This window comes from Solanum lycopersicum, chromosome 2 (genome assembly GCF_036512215.1).
Source record: "Solanum lycopersicum chromosome 2, SLM_r2.1".
Lineage (NCBI taxonomy): Eukaryota > Viridiplantae > Streptophyta > Magnoliopsida > Solanales > Solanaceae > Solanum > Solanum lycopersicum.
The window spans coordinates 66,607,227-66,633,714 of record NC_090801.1 but is presented as its reverse complement, the minus strand read 5'-3'; the positions used below and the strand labels follow the sequence as shown (position 1 = coordinate 66,633,714).

Genomic DNA, 26,488 nt, shown 5'->3' with positions numbered 1-26,488 from the left:
AAAAAATTAAATGGGAGAGAGAATTAACAATTTGAAAAGATAAATATGAGAGAGAATGATTTTTTTTTCTTCTAAAAAAAAGGATATATAGAATTAATTGAAAAAGAGAGATAAAATAGGAAGAAAATTGGGACACATAAATTTTTTAAAATAATGACATTTTTGACATTATTGCTAATATTTATAAAGTATGGATATTTTTACTTATTTATTTTGACTAGTTTACTAATTTTTCCAATATAAATAGTAATAGTCCAATTAGAGTTCCACCGATAAAATAATTAGTTTAGTAGAATAAATCCCAAATAAATTTTTTTATTAAGAATTGTTTCTAAAGTCTGAAAAGGTAAAAATCAACTAGTCCATCCGTCTTATTAATTTATTCAAAATATTTGTCTCTTATTACCTAATCACTTAATTAATACGAGTAAAAGGTAAAATAATAAAATTGATCATCGAATAAATAGAGTTGAAGGAGTTAAATGTAAAAGAAAAGCGTATTGGTTTTCCCAAGGTGAAGTTGACTTTGGCCCTTGAGAGAGCTGGATGGTTATTAGTTGTCTCTTTATTTATATTCAACCAAACAACTCTAATTGCTTGCTAAGAATACAAAACAAAGAGAAAATGAATCAGAACATGGTGTCGTTCTTGATCGGAATAGTTGGAGCTGCATTTACGCTTGGAGCATATTCACAGACATGGATGACTCCAACACAAAGCATAACAACAGGTCTTGTTACTCTCATGTTTGGTCTTCTCGTCCGTGAAGGTTTCATCTCCCTTTAGACTTTACTTTTTTTTCTATGTTTTGGGTGTCTGTAATAAATCATTTTACAGAGCTATATGTGGCTGATCCATAACTAATTTTATTATTTGCACTTCGATTGTGGTATTTATACATGCTTTAAGAATAAAGGTTTTTGGTAGATTTATCCTTCTTTTTTTTCCCGTTCAAATGGTAACTTACGATAGCATAGATTAATTTGTTCTAATTAATATTGTATTTTCATGACCAGACACAACTTCACCTTTAATTTTTTCCACATCAAATCAAATCTTAACCAAACTACACCCGTGGAAATGCTAAAATGAAACTTTGGGAGAATTGTATCTTGGAAAATAAATTTTGAAAAAAGGAATTTAAAACTTCAAATTTTAGATTGGACTATGATTGTTACCAAAAATAAACCTGTTTTTGGCATATAGACAGATTAGGGATGGAGCTGTTTTTATCATCACTACTGGTTAATGTAAAACCAGTTGCACTCACCATCTTTTAAATTTTACAAAGGCACAAACATACAAGTTCGTTTCTTTTTTGTTACTTACTACTTCATAGTTCGTACTGCCGCAATTATTTATCTCACATCGCATTTATTAGTCAACAACGTTTCATGCTCCATGACCTAGTTATTGTGATGTATATGTTACCGTGATTGTGTCCGGTTGAGAAACCAAGAATTCCAGTTAGTGTTTGAATGTTAATGTGTATAAACACTAATTTTTAAGCTATACTTAATGTTGCACACAATTAATACTATTGAGAAAAAAATTTGCACATCTTTTGTCAAATTTCTGTTTCCCATCATTATCCAACGAAACATCAGTATCCGTAATGTTGGAATGTTAGGATTTTGAGTCATGTCAAATTAGATATCAGATTAGGTTTGTTGCAAACCTAGAAGCATCCGCTATAGCATGTATTTCTGTCGAACAAACTCTTAGCACATAATCCCTCAGATTCATTAGTAGATTCAATATTTGGTCTATGATCCAAAACATGTCGTATGTCCCTAACATCGATTAGGAAACCTTCATGAATCAACCGATAAATCCTGTTGAAGCCCATGAGAGATACTTTGTTCCTGCATATTAAGTTAGGTAAACTAATGCTAACATATTAGTAATAACTTCAGACGTGCATCCATGAACTTCACAAATCAAAATGTAAGCAAAGGATATAATCTATCTCATATAGTGTTGTCCACAATTCCTGATTTGACAATTAACAACAACAGCTGTTTCATAAAAAATCTGGCATGAGAAAATGAGGCAGATATGTAGCCAAAAATGACTTGCCAGACATGAAGCAGAATTGATCGAGCTTGCCGGCAAGTCATCCTTGGCTGCAATTCAATGACCTTGTTCCCTCATGCAAGACTTTAACATGAATAAAGACATGTCTATTCAATTATAGGGAAGTGTAGTTTCCTGAAGAAGAAAATCCAACATTCCCTATGGCAAATAGAATTAGCAGTTTCCTACTTCATCTAACAAAACACAACTTGTGAGAAGCTCATTGGATGGAATAGAAAGAAAAAGAAGTGTAACTTTGAAAGTCAGTGCATGAAACGAATGAGGTTTATACAGCCTCTAGGAGTTGTAGATAAATAATGGATTCTTGTATGGGAAAGGAAATCTAGCAATACATTAGTGATGAGTCAATTTCTATGTAATGCCCAGTGGAGAAAAGGGGAAAAAGGCAAAGTTAGTTTGGAGGGACTCTTAGGACTTAGAGATGTGACTAGCTACTGTCCCTATCACCCCCTATAACTTGATATAAAGAGACAGTGAATCTAAAAGCACCTTCCCAAAAAAAGTTGTACCAACACTTGAGTCCAAAAGATGTAATACAAGGCAATAAACGCAGTCTGCGGATCAGGCTCCCTAGTTGTACCTTTCGGCGTGGAGTTAGGTGCGCAAATTTACTACTGCCCAGTGCCCACCCTCTCTTTCATGAATTTCATTGATTCAGATTTTGCAGTCTGGTGTCTATTTGACCCAGCTATGAAACTGCATTGCCACCTTACATATCCTAGTCTTACTAATGTCAATTTATATGGAGTATATATATTTTTTCACAAATTAAACTCCCAACTCATTTTATTTTCATCGCATCATACAAATTAAATAATGCATCAGAATTGTATCTGTTCAAATCACGAGTTAATTATGCCAGGCCATGTTCAAATTACAGGCGACGTTATTTTTACATTTGTAACCCATTAAATTGATGCAATTTTGTTGCACTTCCACCAGACTAGATTAACAGAAAGACATAGATATACCACACTAAATATCTACGTTTATTTACCAGACAACTTGGCATTCAATTGTTTGGTCACAAAGGACGACAAAAGCCTACTCTTAGTTCCATATGAACGACCAGATGATTGCATTAATAAATTACGGAATGTAATCTAAGCAATTGTAGATATCTTTTACAAAAAAAAGAGCTATTCACCAATGAATCCACCAGCTGCCTATTTAATTTACAGATCCCACTGCCTCCAGATCTGAGAGAAAAAATTGGTTAAGTCAATCGCAATATCGACAGTTCACAGTATACATACATACGTACCCACACACAAAAAAGAAATTTACTTCGCTCACCTAGTTATGGGATAGAGCCATCTCCAATATACTTAGCCGAGCAACATCTCCGCTCAGCTTCGGATTCTTCTACGTCATTGATTGTGTTTGTCAAAAATTATTCCCTAACCTTGTAACAATTATTGTTCTTCACATGATTCATTATATTGAACATTTCCCCAAAAGGTTGCAATGGCAAATGCATGAGAAGAAAACTACCGACCTCACTTTAGAATAGTAGATAAGATGAAAGGAAGAAGTGCAAGCTGAAATTTAGATCTAAATTGGCACACTATTGAACTATCAACAAGAACAGGTAATTGACATTGCAACATTCACATAGGAAATAAATCAAAAGGGGTAAATAAAAGCAAATGCTTTTTGAAATTGAAAAAAAACATTCTTGCCAAATAAATGTAGAGAAAGCGAGAGACCTATAGAGTGTATATATGAGCAACATCTGTTATACCGGATGATTAAGGAAATTAGAGCTTACCTTGTACACAGACCAGTAAATAGTAAGGATAAGCACATGACTGTAAGCATACTAAAAACTTACCGCCAGATTTAACGCTTACGTACGGTAACTAATTCCTCCCTAGAGACTGTCAGGTCCACAGTGACTGGCAATGAACATCAGATGAGATAATTTACACTTACTGGTATAAATATTATGCATTATTCAGTTACATTCAAAATATATCTCTATAGAAAAATGCAAACAGACCTTTTAACTAAAGCTGCATGCCTGTTTGGGTATCCATGACATCCTCTTCAAAACAATCATCGAAAAGTTCGGAAGATGCTTTGAACAATGAATTGATCAGGTAAGCAAATTATAACAGAATATGATCACATCTTGAGCAAACATCCAGGGTTATCATGTGTAGCCAGCACGCCTTTCTCCTTCTTCCCTTTGTGTGGTTGTATTACAAATGAATAAATACTTAAATATCAGACTGTCTTGGTATATCCCTTTTTTCAGTTTAATTTTAATTTATATGAATTATTGTGGGATTTGCTTATTTAATCAAGTAGATGTTAGACCTGTTGTCCTCGTACAGTTCTATCTATTTTGATGGTTCTTTAGAATGGGAGGCAATAGGCTGGCTTAAGGCTTCATAAATCACAGCTGTTTTGTTGGGAGGGAAGAAAGCAAAAGGAAAATAACAGCATTAGTTTCAATATCAGGAGAGAGGCTGGTCATCAACCAAAACGTGAACTTTACTACTTTAGTACAAGCTGAGCTAGCTATGAATCAAGAGAAAGAAGCAATGCATGCAAAGTGGGGATCCACGAGCTACCTGCAGGGGTCCAGTTACACACTCTAGTAACCATAACTTTTTCTCCGTGAAGCAGGGTCTTGCCTCGATGACCTGGCAGCAGTAGCTTAACATATGAATAATAAGAACAAGAAATTGTAACTCTAGTTTTCTAAATTTGGAGCAACTATAATCAGATAAGCTACACAAAAAGTCATGGGCAGCAGATGGAGATGACAAAACGATAAGTGCTAATTACTGTCTGAAGGTCAGACATAAACATTCAAGATACAAACACGTGATCAAAACAGTTAGCAGCTAAAAACAGAATTAAAAGAAATAAAAGTTTAACCGAACAGCTCATGATGGTCTTTATTTAGAAAACATTTTATTTTATATAATATTGGACTGCAATGAACTTAAATGGAGCGACATGGACAACTAGGATTCCTATAGCCAATCCAAACTTGCTTGGTATTGAGGCCTAGTTGTATATTTAAGAGACAACATGCTGGTGGTACACCCACACCAAGACATAACAAACAAATTCAGGAAAAGGTGGAAAGCACAGAACAACTTACCAAGAACCACCAGAACGCCCAAGGGAATATCCTTCATAAGCTCCATATCCTATGTTGCTACTCTGCTGATGGAATTAGAAATTAACAAGAAATGATGTACGTATATTCGAGAAATTATACTTAGCAAAAGAAGTTAATGAATTCACACAAAATTTTCATAAATTCTGCTCCTCAAGCAATGAAACCCAATGTTACCTGGATACCACTGTAACTTCCATAACCATCAGCACGTGGAAGATCAGTCGTACCACCATACCAAGCTGAGTAAGAATGTCCATGTCTTCTAGAGTCCCTACTTTCGTGTTTCAAGGTATCTGAATATGTAGTCATGGGGAGGTAGGGAGGAACAGGCACAAAGGCAGATTCAGCACCCTCTCTTTCAAAAAGGTTTGCCCTCAAACGTGAAGTTACTTGTATGAGTGCATCCTTTACAACAGCAAGTTCTCCTGAGATCTGATATGTTTGGAAGCATATAGATATGGTCAGTTGAGCAAATAACAAGCATATCATAAGCAACCAGAGGATTTAACAGGATACTCCTGCATAAATAAGAAGCATAAGGAAATGCTAATAAGACCTAAGATGAAAAAAATATGCTTAAGAGTCTTAAATAGGCAAACCCCATCTTTTTTCATATTATTTTATTGATGTTTCCCTGTTTCTTTTCTCCTTCCTGGGAGGTTGCTTTCACAAATAGAGGAGTATGGCAGAAGAACATAAAAAAATATAATTGAATGATGCAGCCTATGGAACACAGGTTACATTCACCCCAGATCCTTCCTAAAAACTTAATCGAAGACATCTTAACTCAATTCATATCGATCTAAAGAGAACAGATATATATGGCTCCTCAATATGTCTATATCCAAAATTTAAGAACCCACAATCCTATCTCATACTCATAATCCAAAAGCTGAGTACGGAAGAAACCAGCAATTTTTTTTTTCTTTCAAAGAGAGAATAGGAGTAACTTTTGGTGCATTTAAGCTTTACAACTCCTATAGCAGGCTTACCTGCACCATCTCATCATCTTCAGCTGCAACCTTTGGGAGGCCTTCTTTCTAGAATATATGAATGTTAGCTTTCGTATTTTCCTCATCTCATTGATTATGGTGCCTCGTTTTCCAATAAGACATCCTATTCGAGATGTTGGGACCAGCAATCTAGTGGTTAATGATGTAAGACCAGAATCTCCATCAACTTTCTCACTGCACCTAGGTTGCAAGCGCAATGCTGCTTCAACAGTAGGAGAAATTTGTATCCTCAAAAAACTGAAAAACAGCATGAAAATAAGTCTCTATCTTGGAAAAGAATCCTCAACTTGTACACTCCAGTGCAAAACATCAGATGAAACAGAAAATACCTCTTCGCGCAGAAATTGAAATCATGCAATCATCACCTTCAGCAGCAAAACTATCAACTTTAATTGCTGCACCAGATTCTTGTCTAATTTGATTGATTATGACACCACCTTTACCAATAACACCTCCAATATTTGCAGTAGGACACAGCAAACAGATAGAAAATTCCTTTGAAGATGACTCAATCCTTGGAGCAGAGTAAAAAGACCTTGATAAGTCCCCACTCTCTCCTTTGTATCCCCTATAGAACCCCATCAATGGAGCTATGCCTACAATTGGAGCACCAGCAGTATGACCTACAAGTGAACTTGAAGAGTAGATATTTGGTGCAGCAGAAGCAAGCAAGTGTTGAGAACGGGATGGGTTCTTATGAAGATGCTTTGCTATTTCATAAAGAGCCTTCTTCACTACAGTGGCTTCACCAGATATCTGAAACCCAATTAAATCACCGAGTACTGAAGTCAGACGTGAGAAAAAATTCAAGTTTCAGCTGCCCAATACAAATGCAAGTAAGATTGCAATTGAAACCGTAGCGTGAAGTGTGAACACACAACAATTATCGGTAACGCGGTCCAAATGTTTATAGATAATGATGCTTGAGCCATAAGAATTTCTTTTTAAGAAGTAGAGTACAATTTGCATAACTCTTCACATAAAAAATCAGACAAGGGACAACCAAAAAGAACAGTAAATGAATAGCTGATTAAGAAATTGTACAACTTCATTTTACTAATTACCATTAAGGGAAAAAAACGAGGAGCGACAACTTCATAAATGAACAACCAGCAGAGCAGCAATTGATCAAATTTACTTATCAAGACAATTAAATGAAATAGCCTAATGGACTTTAATGGTAAAGAAGTACCAAACTGGAAGAACAACACTGTGATACAGACAGAGAAAGGGAAAATAAAAAAGGAGATGATCCTCCAATTACCTGCAAAAGTTCATCCGAGCTCAATGCACATGCAGGCAAATGGTTATCTTTCAATATACGAATCTGAGCACCATTTTCACTAAGAATGTTCTGTACTACCTGACCCCCTTTCCCAATAACACATCCAATCTGATCTGAAGGTACTAGAAGCCTAACGATAACCTGAGGTGCATCCTTAGAATCCTCATCAACTGTCTCGCTAACAATTTTTTCATGGACTTTAAAAAGTGCATCCTGGGCAGGACAAATACAATTTTCAGAGCCATCAAAGTTGTTTGTTTCCTCACTTGCGCTGTAGATAGTGACAACACGTTCCTCACAGTCAGGACAGTCTCACCAATCCTGATTTTAGATTTAGTGTCCACCCTTAATCGCTTAACAATCTCACTTCCCCTGCCGATAATACTTCCAATCTTCTTTTCATCGCATAAGTACCGGTAAACTGTGTCGTCAGGACCGATAGAGAAAGAGTCCTTATCAGAGCCAGTATTTCTCCTTTTATTTCTCCCATAGTCAACATAATCAGACTGAGAATGGGAGCGCTTCCCATAGCTATTTCTTCGACCAGCCATTACAAAATACTCTGCTTATCATACGAAGATTGCAACAAAATCATAAGATTATGTTTACAAAGTTGCCCCTAAAGAATTATACAATATTTGATCTTCAACAATTTATTGCCAGAGACGGAATCTGAAGATATATTTACTCAACAAACTTGAATTACATTGATATCAGTCACATGCTAAACATGTAGCTAGCAATAGCCACCTCGAGTTATCAATTCCAGATTAACAGGATTTCCTGCTATAAACCTGACTATACATGAATCACTACATTTCCATGAACAAAGAAACATGCATGCACGGATAACAAATCGTGGCAGACCTGAAATGGGAATTCAGGTCCACAAGGACACAAATTGAATCTATATGAAATTATCGTCTATTGCAATTAAATGCACTATAAATTCATAGCATAAGAATTGCAAAATTCAACATACTGGTTCCAACAGATCTGAAATTCAATACTATGAATGTCAATTCTCAATGCGCTATCTGTATAATTGTAAATTCAAAACATGAATACTGTGGATTCAATTACCTGCGGATAAATGGTAATGTATCTACACAAGCTGTCGATTCCAATCCGTCAAACACAGCACATATTTTGCTGCAGTTGTTGATTAATAGGGAAGGGTTTTGAGTTTTGACCGATCAAGTCGTGCAAAAGTGAGCTCCATCGCTCCTGCTGGAAATCGCCGTTATTTTCCGCTTTCACTTCTTGAAACCAAATTAGTACTCGTTTCTTTTTAGAAACGTTTTTTCCGCTTCAGTAGAAACCAAACTATTATTCTCACTAGTTTTCATTTTTAACGTTCCAAAAAATATTGTTTATATCCTGCTGTCCTCTATTTTATATTAATTGAATTGTTTGATATTTTTTATTTTTTAAATTAATTTAATTTTTATATTGTTTTTAAAATATTCAAGTCAAGGTAATTCATAATTTTTAATCATACCTTTTAATTGTCCACTAAAATATAATTGGTTAAACCCATTTATTATTTTTTTCTAAAAACAATAAAAATAACCCATTTATTATTTTTTTCTAAAAAAAATAAATAAATCTCTTTCATAATCACACTTCTTTTAATATTAATAAACATTCCCTCGTTTTGTTTTATTTTTAATTCATAACACAAAATTTAATGATATTCTTTAATTTTATAAATATGTCATATAGAAAATTAAAATTAAAGAGTTGTTAAAAGAAGAAATTTATAGAAATAATATTTTTAATATTATTTTTAAATATATAAAAAATATTTTATGTTATTAATTATTTGTACTATTTTTAACACAACTTTTAAATATACAACATAATAAAAAATATAACAAATAAAATATACGTCTATAACAAAATAAAAAAGGAATAATAAAGTTGCATGTTTTTGATTATACATTTTTAGAAAATCACTCTTAGTTGTACAAAACTCAATCATAACGTGTTAATAAAGAGTTTTGTGCTTGTACTTCTACTATATAATACAATACATATATAGCAAAACTACTACGATGATGTGAAGTGATGATATAAAATCACAATTGAATTAAATTAAAATTTTTTTTGATTAATATATTTTAAAACAAGCAAAGTTTAAATATTATTAATAAAAATAATTGATTATGATAATTATCTTTTTTATTATTTCAACATGACAATACACTTTCTAAATTATTCATCGACTTTAAAAAAATGTTTGGTCATTGCATATATTTGAAACATATTAAGAATGCTTTTCAATAAGAAATTTAATAATTTACGAAGTTCTATTATTTAAAAATTAAAAATTATATTTCTTTAAAAGTATATTCGCTTAGATTATTTGATAAATTGGTTATAAATATATGTTTTTTAATTATTAAGCATTAATTATTTTTGAAAAATTACTATGATAACATAAAATTTAAGAAAGCTCATTTTTTTTGGTTTTACATTGTGTCATTAGTCATTACTAATACAATGACTAATGTAATTGAGAAAAATATGAATCACAAATTTGTCTAAATATATAGGGAGGAGATTATTTTTGTTTGAATAATAAAGTGTACGATAGGAGTAAAAAACATGTTCTTATAAAATTAATTTAATAAAGATCGATAAATTAAAAAAAAAAAAGAAAAAAAGAAGGAAATTGACGGAATTCTTTTAGGAAAAAGATTTATGGTTATAATTACCCTTTTAAGTTGAAGGTATTGCAAAAATCAATATACATACGCGACAACAGGTAATTTTTGTCGAGTCCCAAAGAAAAGAACAAGTTCTCAAAGTCCGTTAAAAAAAATAGCCCGACGGTGGGAATCGTAACCCTAATCGGCCGATGTCAACATCCGGGCAACAGCAGTTCCGGTACACGCAGACACCGTCGAAAGTTCTTCACCTCCGGAATCTTCCATGGGATTGCAGCGATGAAGAGCTAGTAGAGCTTTGCAAGCCCTTTGGTAAAATTGTCAATACAAAGTGTAACGTCGGGGCCAATCGCAACCAAGCGTTTGTCGAATTTGTAAGTTGTTTTTTATTTGATTATCACAATTGATTGTCTTAAGAGTGGGAACGATGGACTTCCGTTTTTAGATTTCTTGGTTGCGGCTAAATGTGTGTAGCTAGAGTTCAGTTACTAAATGTGTCTACTGTTCAAGCTCTTTCAGTTCTTATTGTTCGTTTCATGGCAGATATGCTCCATGGGTAACTCATTTTGAATGATTAGGAGATGACTGGGTTCTTGAAGTTAGGATATATCAGTTCAAACCCCAAAACACTGTGTGTAAGTAGACAATCCTATAGCCAGACAAATTCCTCGGAGTTTGTACTTGTAGGAATGCCCTGCCCCAGCCAGCAAATTAGTTGAGGTGTGTTCAAACTGGTTCTGGAATGGTTTGGATCTGTCATAATAAATTTGTAAATTAGAGTATTAGGAGCTTCCATAATGAATTTGTGAACTGTAATTGTAATTGTAGAATAATTAACTGCTTGAAATAGTTCAGTTACACTCGTGGGTTTCATTCTAAAGCAATTCTTTTGTATATACGCCTTTGCCTTATGAGTGCGTTAACATGCATTATTACCCTCTAATCTGCATATTTGTCAACTGCAGGCTGACCTTAATCAGGCAATCAATATGGTTTCATATTATGCTTCATCTTCAGAGCCTGCTCAAGTTCGTGGCAAGACGGTGTACATTCAATATTCTAATAGGAATGAAATTGTCAATAATAAGAGTCCGGGAGATGTTCCAGGAAATGTTTTGCTGGTGACTATCGAGGGTGTTGAAGCTGGTGATGTCAGTATCGATGTCATTCATTTGGTGAGTGTCTTGTTGCTTTCTCTCCTCTTTATGGAGAAAATATTTCCAAGTAAGCTAATTCAGGACTTATGGACTGTTCAGAAGTCGTGCCTTATCAAGAGTTAAGTATTCATCCAATAATCCTTAATAACATTTTGAACACAGCATGACTCCCGAAGAATTTTGTAGTTTGATACAAGTCCCCCTGAAAAAAGGAAAAAACACAACTAGTGGACTTCAATGAAGAATATTGTTATGTTGCTTTGTGTTAAAATATATTCTCTTATCTTTTCTTGTTTTAAAATATATTTTCTCTAGCATAGCAGTTTGTTCTTGGGACATTCTTCTAGTCTCTTGGAGCCTTTACTGCTTTCAGTAGCCTGAAACCCTAAGCTATGGTTCAGATTTTAGAAGAGCTAAATCTTACTTATTGTTTCACTTTCATCGCATATAACAACATTAGATGATGGTAGTGTTAACTAAAGTTGATTGAATCACAGATGGTCATTATTTAAGATCTTTTGTTGGAGACATTCTGGATATGTAATCATGTCGGTCATAAACCTTTCTATGGCTTGCATATACAGGTGTTACTCTGCACTCACAATTTAGTTCCTTTGTGTTTCTTCTTCAATGTGTTTTCGGAAACATAGTACACGTTGATAGTCCTTTATTACCTTCCTCTGTCTGATTTACTTTTAACGGGCCAAAACCCATTTCAGGTATTTTCAGCCTTTGGTTTTGTTCAAAAGATTGCTACTTTTGAAAAGGCTGCAGGTTTTCAGGTCCGTATGTCTGTGGACCAATGAGTTTTGGCTTTTTCTTAATTTTGGGTGGATGAAATGGCAGATTGCTAATGAGTTTCTCTTACATCTTGACAGGCATTGATTCAATTTAGTGATGTTGGGACAGCATCTGCTGCTAGAGAGGCATTGGATGGGAGAAGTATACCAAAGTATGGCTAGTCCTTTGTTTGAACATACCTTGGATTTATTCAACTTGCTTTCCACTTTACGTTTGATTAATTAGTGTACTTGCCCGCGCAAAGCGCGGTCATAGAATCTTATGACAGAAAGCATATGTGGAGAGCATTTCAGATTAAATATATGAAATAATTCAGTTAAACAGTATAGGTGAACGTGACTTAACAAAACATAATAAATAGAAGAATAACAGAAAAGAGAACAAATATCAAGTTAAGAATCTGGAGGATGTAACCCTAGAATGTTTTTGCCTTTCCTTCTTCTAAGGCATTGCTTGTATTTTTCTTTCAATATGAATTATGGACACTTATATTTTCATAAAGTTGATATTATTTTTGTTTTGCTCGCATGCCTTGTGTCTATAATCCAAGGAAATGGGTGATTTATGATGAGGTTACTCATCGTATTAGAGTATCGTAGATGAAATAAAGGCTTACATTCGGTCTCCTGTGTGATAAGAATGTGCTGCCAATGGTTTTCTCAAAAAAAAAAAAAAAAAGAAAAGAAAGTGCTACCAAGGATGTGACCTAGTGGTCAATGTAGTGGTTGAGAGCCATAAGGTCTCAGATTCGAATACCAGTAGAGACAAAAAATACTAGGTGATTCTTTACATCTATAGTTCATGGTGGACAGAGTTACCTTGTAACTATTGCTGGTAGGAGGTGATAGGTATCCCGTGGAATTTGTCGAGCACGAAAGCTGGCTTGGACACCACAGCCATAAAATAATAATAATAAGTGGAATGATTAAAAGAGAAACAGTGAAGACATATCATATAAAAAGAAACAACCCAACTTTAGGAATTTAGTTAAAAAGGCCAAGAAGTCCCTTTTTGTTAGCTGTCAGGAGTACTTTAAGGTTATTTTGAGTAAATTAAAAGTGGGTACCATGCTTACCTGCTATCTTCCTATATATAGAGAGATGCCTTTAAGCAATAATGGATTCTAGTAAAGAATTGTTTCATTTTTAAAATAAAACCTCTAACTAACTAGAAAGTAACTGAAAGAGTTAATGTTGTTAAATGCCTTTCTCTTTTAATTCAGCAATGAATGTACACGATTATAGATTTATTGAAATAGTGAATCTTATTTTTCAACAAATATTTTGAGGGTAAAATAAGAGAAGTCAAAAAATTGACAAAAAAGATAAAAACCAGTAGGCGAGGTGCCACATCACCTCCTTGTTACCTAGTTTTTTATACAGATAGAATTTTGGGATAGAATCCTAACTTTAATTTTTATCTCAGGTACCTGCTTCCAGAACATGTTAATCATTGTCACTTGCGCATCTCATATTCAGCACACACGGATCTTAATATCAAGTTTCAATCTCATCGAAGCAGGTAACACAGATTTACCTAGACAGCTTTTTGTATATATGACTTTGTTTCTTTATATTCTTATTGTTATTGCTATACTTGCTTGCATTTTTCTTTGCTAATTTTATCATTATCTGCTTTTGGTTTACAGTTGAGGTGTTCTCTAATTTTTTATGCTTCTTGTCATCTAGGGTTTAGTGAAGCTCGGCAGCTAAAACACAGATGTGTTTGTCATGGCCTCGTAGTAATTTTCTTTATCTCATAATAGTGGTTAACAGCGTTCTTCTCATTTCCCATTTAGATGACCATGTGAAGATCCTTGTTTTATACTGAGTTCATGGTTTGGAGAATGCTTGTCTATTTTTGTAAGAATCACTTACTGTGTATTCATTTCAAATACGTTAGTTGAGTATATTGCCTTTGGTAAAGAAATATGAATCGATGAATGTTGACTTTTATTTGTATCTGGCATCACTTATCGTGGGGATCTAGTTAGCAGACAAAAACACGGGATATAAGTTAGATGAGTATATTTGCCTTTGGTTAAGAACCTCTGTGATGTTTATTGTGTTCCTGGTGTCTCTTCCAGTGTCACATCTACTTACCGGTGCATTGGAAGGTATGCATGAAAACTGATGTGGAAAACTATTAGGTTGATATAGGGATAAGAGTGAGAGTTTATAGAATATATTTTTAGTGAATTCCTGATTTCTGTAAAATGTAATCTATTTGTCCATTTTACATGACATTCATTCCATTCTTTGATGGCTTAAAGGTTTGATGATATTCCTTTTTATATAACTCTCCCATCTTTCAAGAACTAGTATCATAAACTATTCAAATTTTAAACTTTGATGTGATATTATGTCTGTAAGTCTTAACTTTTCAACCACTAAATTAGTTTAGTTCACTATCATCAATATTATATAGAATTCAAATTAACATCTTAATTTTCTTTACAAGTCAAGCATCATCATATAACAAGGCATGGACGAGTTATTTAGTGCTGGAGCGAAACCAGTCCAATAGAGCTGATTGAATATAGATGATGCACCTACTAATTTGGAGTTGATGCATACTTGATTGATCGATTGATTTCGAGTTCTTCATCTGAATAGTCATATGAACTGAGCTTTTAGAGTGTGCTATGGGGTAGCATTTTGTTTTGTAGTTATTTTGTGGTATAGTTGCTGTGGTAATTCCATAATGGTGATCTTTGTTTAATAGCAGTGTTTTTGCACTTATCATTGCCTTCAAGATATATAATGTGTCTAATTCAACCTTTTGGGGAAATATGTATTTCAGAGTTTGCCAAATTTCAGGATTATATAATTTAGTCGATCTGATATTCTAGAAGCTTACATCAGTTTGATTCACATTTAATTCCTTCTTTTATTGTATAGGGACTACACAAACCCTTATCTCCCAGTAAATCCTACTGCAATGGAGGGGGTTCTTCAGGTATGTTCCTTTCCTCATTTTATTTGTTGTCATCCTTGTATAGGAGAAGTCCTCACAAGGTCTGTATTCAGCCTGTTGTAGGTCCAGATGGAAAGAAAAAGGAACCCGAGAGTAATGTGCTTTTTGCCTCTTTAGAAAATATGCAGTATGCTGTTACCGTTGATGTCCTTAACACGGTATTTTTTCTCTTGTTATTTCATTGATGCCCATTATGATAATTGTGTAGTTATTCAATTTTACTCTTCTGTTATATTCTGCCCGGAAACAGGTTTTTTCTGCATTTGGTACTGTTCAGAAGATCGCTATATTTGAGAAGAATGGTCAAACCCAGGCATTAGTTCAGTATCCTGGTATGTATGGATTATGAATGTTGTTCTTTGGTAGTTTAATCAACTACCTGTGTATACTTGGTCTAGCCTTTAAAGTTTATTGTGGCTTTTTTAATTTCTTCATCTCTTCTTTTACTCTTTCCTCACCCCAATAAGAATTGAGTTACTTGAAAGAAAACAAGAAAATAATGTGGAAATAAAAATATGAAGGATAGAGATTTGCAAAATTTGAGAATAAAATTCCTAAACTTCAAAATGAAGTGCTAAGAAGTAAGGACCCCGAGGCTCTCTTAACCCATGCTTATCGATGTCTTTTTTTGTTTTTTTATGAGGTATGCCTATCAATGTGTTTATAGGCCATGTATTGCTAATACTATGGTTTGCTATGTATTAGTCATATACCTTATAATATTGAATATGGTAAAAATCCTACCAAACATAGGATTAAATAATATCATGATTAAATACACTATACATGTGTTGAATTCTCTAATACAAAATTCCGAATCACCCCTAGTTGGTCTTAATATTCAAAAAATAGCTGATTAAAGTTAATTCTTATACCAATATAGTCAATTCAAGAACTTAAATAACAGGGTAGATCTCGATTTCGAAGAATTAGAGATAAATAATTAGTATAAAACTAATTACCTTTCTACTTTACTTTAATAAAAATCCGAAGGTATCAAGTTAAGAATTAATCTTACATCCAAGAAGATGTTTCCCATAAGGTTGCAAGATCAATTCATAGTTACCTCACAACACACAAATGTGTAAAAAGAAGAAACATCTCTCAAATAATATTCTCAAAAGTATCAAATCCACTCTTTTATATAGGGGAAAACTATTCAAAATAATATGAGATCTAAATACTAAAACCTAACTATAGAAAACTTTGATCTCGGAAAGCACGCAAAATGATGCCGAACTTCTTTCCTAACGAAATAAGGAAAAAGTTGCCGAACTTTTAAACATATGGACATGACTTCTCCATCCATTTTTGACAAGGATTTAAGCTCACTTTTGGGCAGAATTTTCAGCCCTATGTGGGCTTGGTTGTAATTTTTTGGGCTCATATGGACCCTATTCTTCCTCGTCTTGGGCTTGGACTTGGATCTAGATCATGGAATATGTGTAGCACTTGGCCCATTCTTCTTCGCAATTCTTGGACTCATTCTTGTGCTCTTCTTCCACAATAAACATCTTGATTTTCATTGAGGTTCGTCAATCTTTAATGGAAGTATGCCACCATGGATGCTATCAAATCCTCTTTGATGGTTGTGGCCATTGGCTTGGTCTTGAGAAATATATGTGAGGGCAGTAAGGAGTTATACTTGAACAACTGGCTAGCTTCAGAGAATGATTCTATTAACATTCCCATATACAAATACACTGCAAACCTTCATCGTCCTGCATGGATGTACATGATCTATTTTGCATTAGAATCATTTATGTGAGTAACCGTATTTTCAATCACCTCATGTTTATTGTAGATCAGGTTTCCTGCAGAATGCACAACAGCCAACTTATACTGAATATGATTTTGGATGTGAGGATACTCTAAAGCCTTAAAAATCAGCCGGAACTGCCAGTAAATGGTCTCTATAAATGTGTTCAAGTATTTTCCAAGGAAATTTGTGCGTCGTCGTTTCAGTCTTCTAATGGATAATTTTATCCATGCACCCAAGGGTGTGGCACAACAGTCAATCTGGGTGAAAACTATGGGGGCCAAAGTTCAAATTATGATATAGACAAAAAGAAAATGCTTCACTAGATAATTTATTCTCTTCTGAGTTCTGCCTAAGCCTTGGTGGACAATATTACTCAATAATTGTATATTTGGGAGGTAATTGGTGCATATTTATATAATCAGAACCCATGATTTTTGACACAGTATATATATATGTAAAAATCTACTAAAATATTAACATATATTAAACCTGAACCCATGACTTTATTAATAGTACAATGAGTTCAATGCAAGGTTGAACCTAGTAAGTGTAAATCTTGGATCGCCTCTAGAAATAGTCGAGCTGCAAAATCTGACCCAAATACTACTGTTATCAGTTATATAGTTAGAAAGAAGAGTAGTGCACATTCTGCTATCTTACATTAGGCATTAACAGATGCGTTTGTAAACATATCTTTAAGTGCACATTCAACTATCGTTTTTCCTTTTTTTTCCATGTCATCCTTTTCAATGAAGTTGAACCTATTGGAACATAAGGTGTTGATGGATCAGTTTTACTGCAGATGTAACAATTGCAGCTGCTGCAAAGGACGCTTTAGAGGGACACTGCATATATGATGGTGGCTATTGTAAGCTTCATCTATCATACTCTCGTCATACTGATCTGAATGTACAGGTATAGATATGTGCTTTTGAGTTGGTTTCGAAGGGAAAAAAGATGTCCCAATAAATAAAGAGTCGACACCATATTTTAAGATTCTATTACTGAAAGTATGCTTCTTGACACTTGTTGCTTCCTGCATCTTTTTCATTTGACCTCTTAGCTTGAATTAATTATTCAATTGTGTCTAATCAGGCATACAGTGATAAAAGTAGAGACTACACAGTTCCAGAATCAAGTTTGCTTGCGATGCAACAAGCATCTGCAGTCCATGCCGCACCAGCTGTTTGGCATAATCCTCAGTCTGGTCCAGTGCAGTCATCAGCTGGCTATGCCGCTACTGGTGCTGTTCCTGGCCAAGCACCACCACCTGCATGGAATCCAAATTTGCAGGGTGGAGGATCAACCTTTCCATCGGCTCCTACCGGATATCCAGGTCATTCATATGCTCCACCAGCTTATGCAACTGGAGTACATCCTATTGGATCGTCACAGCAGACCAATCACATTGCTACTGGTAGTCAACCTTTTACTGTAAGTCAGCCTTTTCATCCATCAACCATGCCGCCTGGAGGTGTTCCTCCTCCTGGGCATGCACCTTATCATGGTTAATAGGCTCCCATGGGGACATTGAAGCTGTTATTAATTTACGCTGGCTTAGGTTCTTGTTCAGTGTCGGCGTGGGCTTGTGATGTCATCTGTATACCTTCAGATTCTCTTCTTTCTTGAACTTCACTCTTGAATTTTAGTTTTTGGCCTTCTTGATGAACTGAGCTAATGTTTAATCTGAGTGTGGATTAAAATCATCTGTATAATGAGCTGCTTAGTAACAACGGTTTTTCTTATTGACATATTAGTATTGTTACTCTTATTATGCTTCCTTCTGCAAGTATTTTGCTGTCTTTATAAATTGAATAGAGATGGATCCCTGTAGTATTTGAAGTGATGTTCATAAGCGCAATAGAGTCTGAAAGAGTGGACGAGCATTGGTTCAGAATGGTGCGACTTTTTATTTTTTATTGTGTATAAATGCCAAATGGAGGTGTTTGTGGAATACATGATGTTCTGTAATATGTGCATGGTTTTGGTTTTCAGTATTAAGATGGCTAAGTTATGCCGAGTTACATGAAATAGAAGTGATGAATATGCGGATATTAGCTGCTACAATCAGATCATCACAACACTCTCCAGAGTTGACAGTAATGCTTCATTTGATTCGCTATGTTTTGCAGTCTATTATTAATTAGATTACCTCTCCGATCCGTTATTATCATTATTTCTTTTAATGTGTTGTCTGATCGTTTGATGTCTACTCTTAACATATAATAAGGACAAGTAGTCATGTCGATTCATATTATAGAAGAATCTATGAAATTCTTAAAGCTGATGACGGAAAGAAAATGGAAAAGTGAGTTGTTTGTTTTCTTCATATGCTCGTACTTCATGCAGCACTGTCCGCATCATTTATGTAATCGAGCCAACACTCGAAAATGTAAATAAATATTACTCCAAAACATTATCATATTTATACCAAATATTTTATTTTATTTATTATCTATATTTATAAGTGAAAGAAAATTTCTAAATGAATGATATCCCGTGATACATCGTGTCAAACAGGACATATTACATCTGAAGTGGACATCTCCCCCTAGTGGCACATGAGATATGATCTTGTGCTATCCAAAAAAGAACAAATTCTAAATTTTCACGTCTTACGTTGCTTCTCCATTTTGTTTACTATTTTATAATCTCCATTTGGAAAATCTACCCAGAATCACACAAAAAAATATACGACTCACAACCAACTCGTTCAGATTTTATTTTAGAAACACACAAAAAGAAAAGGAACCTTTGTCATCAAATGGCTTACATATACATGAAATTGACCCATGGTGTATAATAGAAATGATGTGTTTATGTTACTATCGTAGTCATATCTGATAACATCTTTAGTTAGTGTTAGGACAAGTGAATCTATATTTAGATTTTTTCAACCATTGGATCAGTTGTCATATAAGGCTCATTAACTCGTCATGTGCGTATGTAAACTATGTGGGGGAGTGTCTCTTTAGGCAGCTGTCTATCAATTTTAATAGCAGTGAATATGGACCACACTCTTGTTTCAACAATGAAATTAATTTTATTTCTTGTTAGTACAACTTGTTGATATAACTCTGCAACTACTTATACATGTCGTTGCTTCATCTACGTGCTGGTTGGTACCTTAACCACATTCAGTATTTATGGCCCCTCTCCCCATTTTTTCATTTTTACACTATCGCTTTATCAGCCGACAATTTTCTCTTTCTTTAAAATCTTCAAATATAAAAACACATGCCAAATATCAAAATTCATTCCTAATTCTATTTAGCCATCAAATTATATTGTTAGCTATGACAGATTAAGCAATAGATTAGCGACAAAAAAAAAATTCATATTTCTTTTTGGTAGTATTTAACTTGAATGTTTCTTTAGGGTGCATTGAAATTTGAACTTATGAGTTACGACCTCTTGTTTGTTCTTTTTTAGTGTTGAGGTATCTAACCATGACTAAAGGATCAAAATCTTACCTAAATTCGGTATTTATATTGCACTAATAAATGCATGATATGTGTTTGATAGAGGATTATTATCACTCAATCATGATTAATTAATACTATATATTCTTACCCGGTGATAAGTTGATATAATTACTATACGGTATTGGTATAATTTAAATATGGTTCAAGCGTAGCGTTAGAGAATTGAGCATAAATGGTAAAAAGGGGTTGGAATTCAGCGTGATATTAAATGGCAACATTAAATAGTTGTAACATATAATGGACTACAACTCTAAATTGTGGAGCCTTAAAAACTATCGCCAAACATATACAGGGAAGTTCTCAAGTATCAAGTATGGTAGTGAATTAAGAGCTGCTTGCAGTAAAGAAAAGTGTGCTATGACACTCTTAACTTCCTATAATCACGTTTCTATTTTTAATTTTAGTGAACTAAACGGTTGTGAGCACAATCAGATTATGTTTTTCAGATCATATCATATATATTTAACTTGGTCTCATACTTTTCTAATTATGGTGTGCACAAGTAGACACGTATATTTGTATGAAATTGACTAAGTCGATACATGCATCCTACATGACTATTCCGCTGAGATATGCTCGTCTTACTGTATAACCAATTCATATTATGTCATGTAGGCCGTGTGTATATATTTATTCAACTTTATACAAATTTAAATATTTACTTGTGTACATCCCCAGTTGGATTACATAAATACCAACCAAGATCAAGCTAAAATACACATTTACATATTATGTCTATTTTTAAAGTTACATGTTCATATCTATTTATGTAATTTTAATAAATTTTCAAGTAAATTTATACGTACTCCACGTCAAAAGTGTTGGGTTTCAAATAAAACCACCCTTATACATTAGTCCCCTCTGGTTATGACGGATGAATTTATCCCTAAATTCTTGACTATTGCAACTTCTATTGTCATTATTATTATTATAGAAATTAAGGATTAGTGGTGAATGATCATGTGATGAATGACTTTATGTCATTTTCTTTTGAAACCCCAGTGTGCACATCAAAAGGGCACAATCATGTGCCATTAATTTTTGTTTGAACTTATCCACTAATACTCTTAATTATGATTAGGATTTAAGCATTATCTTTTGTTTATCTACTACTTATTTTGATTAACATGCATGTTTAAAGTAAAATTGGTTCATCAACAAATAACTAATTGGGCTCTCGTGTGCCAAAATAGAGAAAGTTATACTAATCTTTTACGAAATGCAAGATTTTGGACTTTGTAGACTCTTAAAATTCCAAATTAGTGTTTCCTAGTAGTAGTAAGTAGTAACAGCTTCATAGAACTGTTAACATCGAAGAGTTCCACAACAGAAGAAATAAAAAGATAATACCTAACAAAACAACAAAACGTGTGACAGGGTACGTTTGTCTAGTTCGATATGGTGAAAATTGCATCACTTTGCTTTCTAAGCTAATTCAAGATTTAGTGTCGGTAAATTCATTCATGTGATCGAATTATGTTTCTTATATAATTTTTGAACCTTTTGGATATGTATATAATAACTTGTTCAGTGGAACCTACAAAATTCACTTCAAATATGTCTCTACTCCGTAGTTAGAGGTAGAGGTAGAGTGTAAGTTGGAGGTTTACATGAATCCATGATATGTTGTATATGTATTAAGAAATCTACCTAAAATATTTAAGATGAAAAATGTTTTTCGAAAAATATTCTCTTGGAAAACAAGTGATGTTCTTATTTATTTTTAGTGTTTGAAATGTAAACAAAAAAAATATTATTTTAAAATAATTTATATGTAATCTAGCAAAACATGAGTATGAGGATGAGATGGTGTCACTAAAACAAAAATGATCATTAGCGGCATTTATTTCTTAATTGTCGTATGTCCGTAAAGCCTTTAGTAACATTGGGTTCTAATGACACTTAACTAATATCGATAAAATCTTTAACACTCTTTATTACTGTCAATATTTATCGCTAAAAGTTGTTTTTGTTATAGTGTGTGGGGAGTTGGGGTTCGAGGGTGGCATGGTGGGATGGTCAGGGGTCGGGTCAGAGGTGTTGGATGGATAGGGAAGAGACAATGAATTTGGGATGTCACTTATTCAATTTTTTTTCACTTTTTCTTATTCTTAAAGAAAATGTTTTTAAAAATATTTTTGACTTACCAACATGAAAAATTTAAAATATCAAACACATAAATTTCAAATTTTCAATCTGTCTCCGGCTGTCTGCTCCAGAAGTGTATATTATAAGGTGTATTGTGGACTAGGTCTTGGTGCGGATAATGTGGCATAATTTTGTATAATCACACTAAATTTGCAAAGACAAAATGACACATGCATGGAGTAGTTTAATTTCACTAAACAATATTTAAAGCGGTGATGTTATTTAGTCAACACATGGTCTGAGCTGGTTACCAATGTGTACATGGAAATTAAATTAAAATAGGAAACCTCAACGTCAAAATGCTTTTTGGGCTGTTATAGACTTTGATAAGATGCGTGGAGTCACTTTTATTACATCAAAATTGAAAAATATAAACAGATGAAGCCTATATTGTCTTAGGTTTCTCATTTGTCTTGAAACTTTATGATATTTGATTGTCTGGAGAAAATCTTTTTATTTTATTTATTTATTTACTGAAAAATCCGTAATCAGTGCAACTCTTTCTGGGAAAATGATGGATAAGACCTCTAAATCTCTGAGTTAGTAATGTCTGGTTTCTCATGTTTGAATTTTTAATTTTATTTTTTCAAAAAATATAGTAATATTTTCTTGGTCAACAATATTCACTTAACACAACCAACTCACAGACATAATAGTAATTCGTGTACATGAATTTGAATTACGACTATTTTTGTAACGTACAATCTTGTACTCTATCGCCATTTGAAAATTTATTGGAAAATAATAATAATACAAGGTAAAATAAATACAAATGATATGTTATATATCTCTGGATCTATTTTGTGAACATTTTAATTGCCTTCGGACTTCAACCTTGAGGAGATATTGATAGTATCCGATTCTGGTATTAGCGGAAGGATTGCAGTTATGTGTGTATCTTGATATTAATTATACAAAACAAATATAGATATATATACTCGATGTGAAATTCAATCAAAAGAGATTTAAGAATAATCTTGATATTCACAAATTCAAGACCTGATTCTTTTTATTTTTTTTCTCTTTCTTCTTAATAATAATGGAATCATATTTAACTTTTTTTTTTACAATGAAATCGACTAATCAATCTCGTAACAATATAGTACGTAACATATTTCTTTTTTCAAATAACAATAGTGTTTGGATTTGCTTACTACTATTTCATAAGGCATAATTAATATCAAATATTCAATCTACCTGTATTATTGATCTTTAAGCTACACCGTTGAGTACAAGAACGTGATAGTACTGAAAGAACATTGTGGATACAAATGTTGAGACAGGATTAACGAATCTGATTAAGTAGATAACATTTTATGGTTCCCAGTTGTTCTCCATTTTCATTAAAAAAAAATAATAATGCTACTATATAGAGGGTACAATTAAATTAGCCATACGTAATTTCACCAATCACATGAATTGTACCACTCTGCTATTGACCCGACCCTACACATACTGGATTCAATTTTGCAATGGAATTCCAGAATAGGACTGCTTCAATACCACGCGGCTTCTTCCCAGAGAAAACAAAACCTCTACGTGTATATATATTATTCCCTCTGTCTCAATTTATTTGATACAGTTCAAAAATCAAGAGTCAAACTTCATATTTAAAAATTACATAAAAAGTATCAAAAGTAATAAAATTACAGTATTTAGAGGTTATACAAGTAAAATTACTTCAAAATTAAGGCTCAAAATTCAAATTATGTTATGTAAATTAGGAGAGCAAAAGTAGTAACTTTTCCAACTACTCAGGCAATTCCTTTAATTCTATGATGAAAAAAAATTATATTTTTATGTGAATATGCTAAGTAGAGAGAGGATGGTCCCAAGCAACAGTTAAAGAAACTTTATCAGTTGGTCAGCTTAATTTAATATTGGACCTTTTATTTTAACGCCCAAACCACCCTTTTAGTTCCTCTATTTATTCTCCACGATTGCTGATATCTTCATTTCCTAACTATACCCTCGTTCCTCAAGCAAACACATAGAAACTTTATTTTTTTGTGAGTCATTTTCCCTAGTTGTTCAATTTATTTTTTTTTATAGTAAACTGACTTCATTAGCACTAAACTTTAATTCCATCCCCTGCAGGTTCAAAAATGGCTCTTTTAGCTATCCTTTTAATGGGAATTTCCCTCATGTTTCAATCAGCCCATGGCTATGGTGGTTGGATCAATGCACATGCCACTTTTTACGGTGGAGGAGATGCTTCTGGAACTATGGGTACTACAATTTTTCACTTGAGCCTAAGCTTGTAGTCATGTAAAAAAACTACTGAAATCGTGTGTGGATTTTGACAGGTGGTGCTTGTGGTTACGGAAATTTATACAGCACGGGATACGGAACGAACACTGCTGCGTTGAGTACTGCTCTGTTCAACAACGGGTTGAGCTGTGGAGCGTGTTTTCAGCTAATGTGTGTGAATGCGGGGCAGTACTGCCTGCCAGGCATAATTACGGTAACAGCCACCAATTTCTGTCCACCAGGAGGATGGTGTGATCCTCCACGCCCTCATTTTGATCTCTCTCAACCTATCTTCTTGCGCATTGCTCAATATAGAGCTGGCATAGTTCCTGTTGCCTATAGAAGGTAATTTATATTTACCCTTCTCTTTATATCGAAATTGAAACTGAGAAAGAGTATGTTCTCATAGACCGAAAAGTTTATTTGTTTATGGTAACTAAATTATTGTGTTAATGTTTTACAGGGTACCCTGCAGAAGAAGCGGAGGAATTAGATTTACAATCAATGGCCACTCTTACTTCAACTTGGTTCTTGTAACAAATGTTGGAGGTTCAGGGGATGTACATTCAGTATACATAAAGGGTTCAAGAACTCAATGGCAACCAATGTCAAGAAATTGGGGCCAAAATTGGCAGAATAACGCTTACCTTAACGGCCAAAGCTTGTCCTTTAAGGTCACTACAGGCGATGGTCGCACTGTTGTTTCATACAATGCAGCTCCTAGTTCTTGGTCATTTGGTCAGACATTTTCTGGAGGACAATTCCGTTAAAACGCAACATATTCTTTAAGAAAAAAAAATCAGAATTTTCAAAGTATACTACTTGCTAATATATTATTCTAAGAGTTTTGCCTTAAATTTGAGGGTTTTACTCACCAAAATATTTGGGGAAAAGCGCAGTTTGGCACTTTTTGTCCATTGTAAAATTGGTCATTCAATTGTGGAAGTAAAAAGAATTGATTTGGCCTACTCTTTTTTGGGTGGTTATTAACGTTTAGGGGGCGGCAGTTGTGAGCTTTTACTGCTCAATTTAATAGTATAAATAGCATTTACGGTATTGTGTGCATAGAAGAAAAATATCTATTTTTTTTTTTTACTGCAAAAGAGCTAAGCACTAATTATGGTGAGTATGTATGTACCAATTGTCTCTAGCTATTTGTTTGTAAGAAAATGTTACTATAATAATAAAAGGAAACTCCAAGTTGTACTAGGTGCAATGTCTTATAAAGAGCATTCTCTACCTTACCATTTCTTAATGATGTCTTCTTCTAAATATGAGAGTTTTTACTATAAAAATGCATCAATCTCAAATAAATTATAGTAGATATACAAATTTTTAACATTTTTTTTCTTTTTTTCGAGTGAGGTGAGAAAAGTAGAGGAAGTTGAAACGGAAGAAATACGTAAATAATTATGGATGGTCCACTAACTTAACTAAGTAGAACGAATTGACAATCTCGAATTTATTCGATCATAATAATGATTTAAAACTCCACCTACAAGAAATAATTTTTCACATTATTCCTTAAAAAAAAAAAAAGAGAAAGCAATAGTATTTAGATAAGTAGTTATGTATTTAGATAAAATTGTCAAAGTTAAAAAAAATTGTTGATGTGTTTGACAAATAAGTGCTGGTAACACTTTTTTTTTAATCAAAATGTCTGAAATATACCCTTAAAAGTTGTTAACATGATAAAAAATGAT

At 33.6% G+C, this 26,488-nt stretch overlaps 3 protein-coding genes and 1 pseudogene across 5 annotated transcripts; 3 read left to right on the top strand and 1 right to left on the bottom strand.

The window, feature by feature from the left end:
• Positions 1-500: 500 nt before the first annotated feature.
• LOC104645713 (uncharacterized) lies at positions 501-926 on the top strand. The gene has a single exon (XM_010317949.4). It carries the CDS (start codon positions 547-549, stop codon positions 784-786), a length of 240 nt encoding a protein of 79 aa, XP_010316251.1. The 5' UTR covers positions 501-546; the 3' UTR covers positions 787-926.
• On the bottom strand, positions 600-8,888 carry LOC101268448 (KH domain-containing protein At4g18375-like; annotated as a pseudogene). Its single transcript, XR_011215084.1, has 8 exons — positions 8,618-8,888; positions 7,514-8,096; positions 6,570-7,005; positions 6,229-6,535; positions 5,411-5,668; positions 5,216-5,280; positions 3,394-4,748; positions 600-3,296 (listed from the first exon to the last, which is right to left on the bottom strand). The product of XR_011215084.1 is annotated as a KH domain-containing protein At4g18375-like (transcript).
• A 1,391-nt stretch (positions 8,889-10,279) lies between these two features.
• LOC101251347 (polypyrimidine tract-binding protein homolog 1) lies at positions 10,280-18,673 on the top strand. Of its 2 annotated transcripts, none has more exons than XM_019212451.3 (10): positions 10,280-10,580; positions 11,172-11,381; positions 12,083-12,145; positions 12,242-12,315; positions 13,590-13,685; positions 15,065-15,122; positions 15,194-15,298; positions 15,391-15,472; positions 17,705-17,770; positions 17,998-18,673. In XM_019212451.3, exons 1-10 carry the CDS (start codon positions 10,398-10,400, stop codon positions 18,006-18,008), a joined length of 948 nt encoding a protein of 315 aa, XP_019067996.1. In that variant the 5' UTR covers positions 10,280-10,397; the 3' UTR covers positions 18,009-18,673. The 2 variants fall into 2 exon arrangements, with proteins under 2 accessions (XP_019067996.1, XP_004232215.1); XM_004232167.5 differs by having other exon boundaries at positions 17,705-17,817.
• Positions 18,674-24,485: 5,812 nt separating this feature from the next.
• Positions 24,486-25,993, top strand: EXP5 (expansin). Its single transcript, NM_001247156.1, has 4 exons — positions 24,486-24,544; positions 24,633-24,764; positions 24,842-25,130; positions 25,249-25,993. Exons 2-4 carry the CDS (start codon positions 24,641-24,643, stop codon positions 25,553-25,555), a joined length of 720 nt encoding a protein of 239 aa, NP_001234085.1. The 5' UTR covers positions 24,486-24,544; positions 24,633-24,640; the 3' UTR covers positions 25,556-25,993.
• The last annotated feature ends 495 nt before the right edge of the window (positions 25,994-26,488 follow it).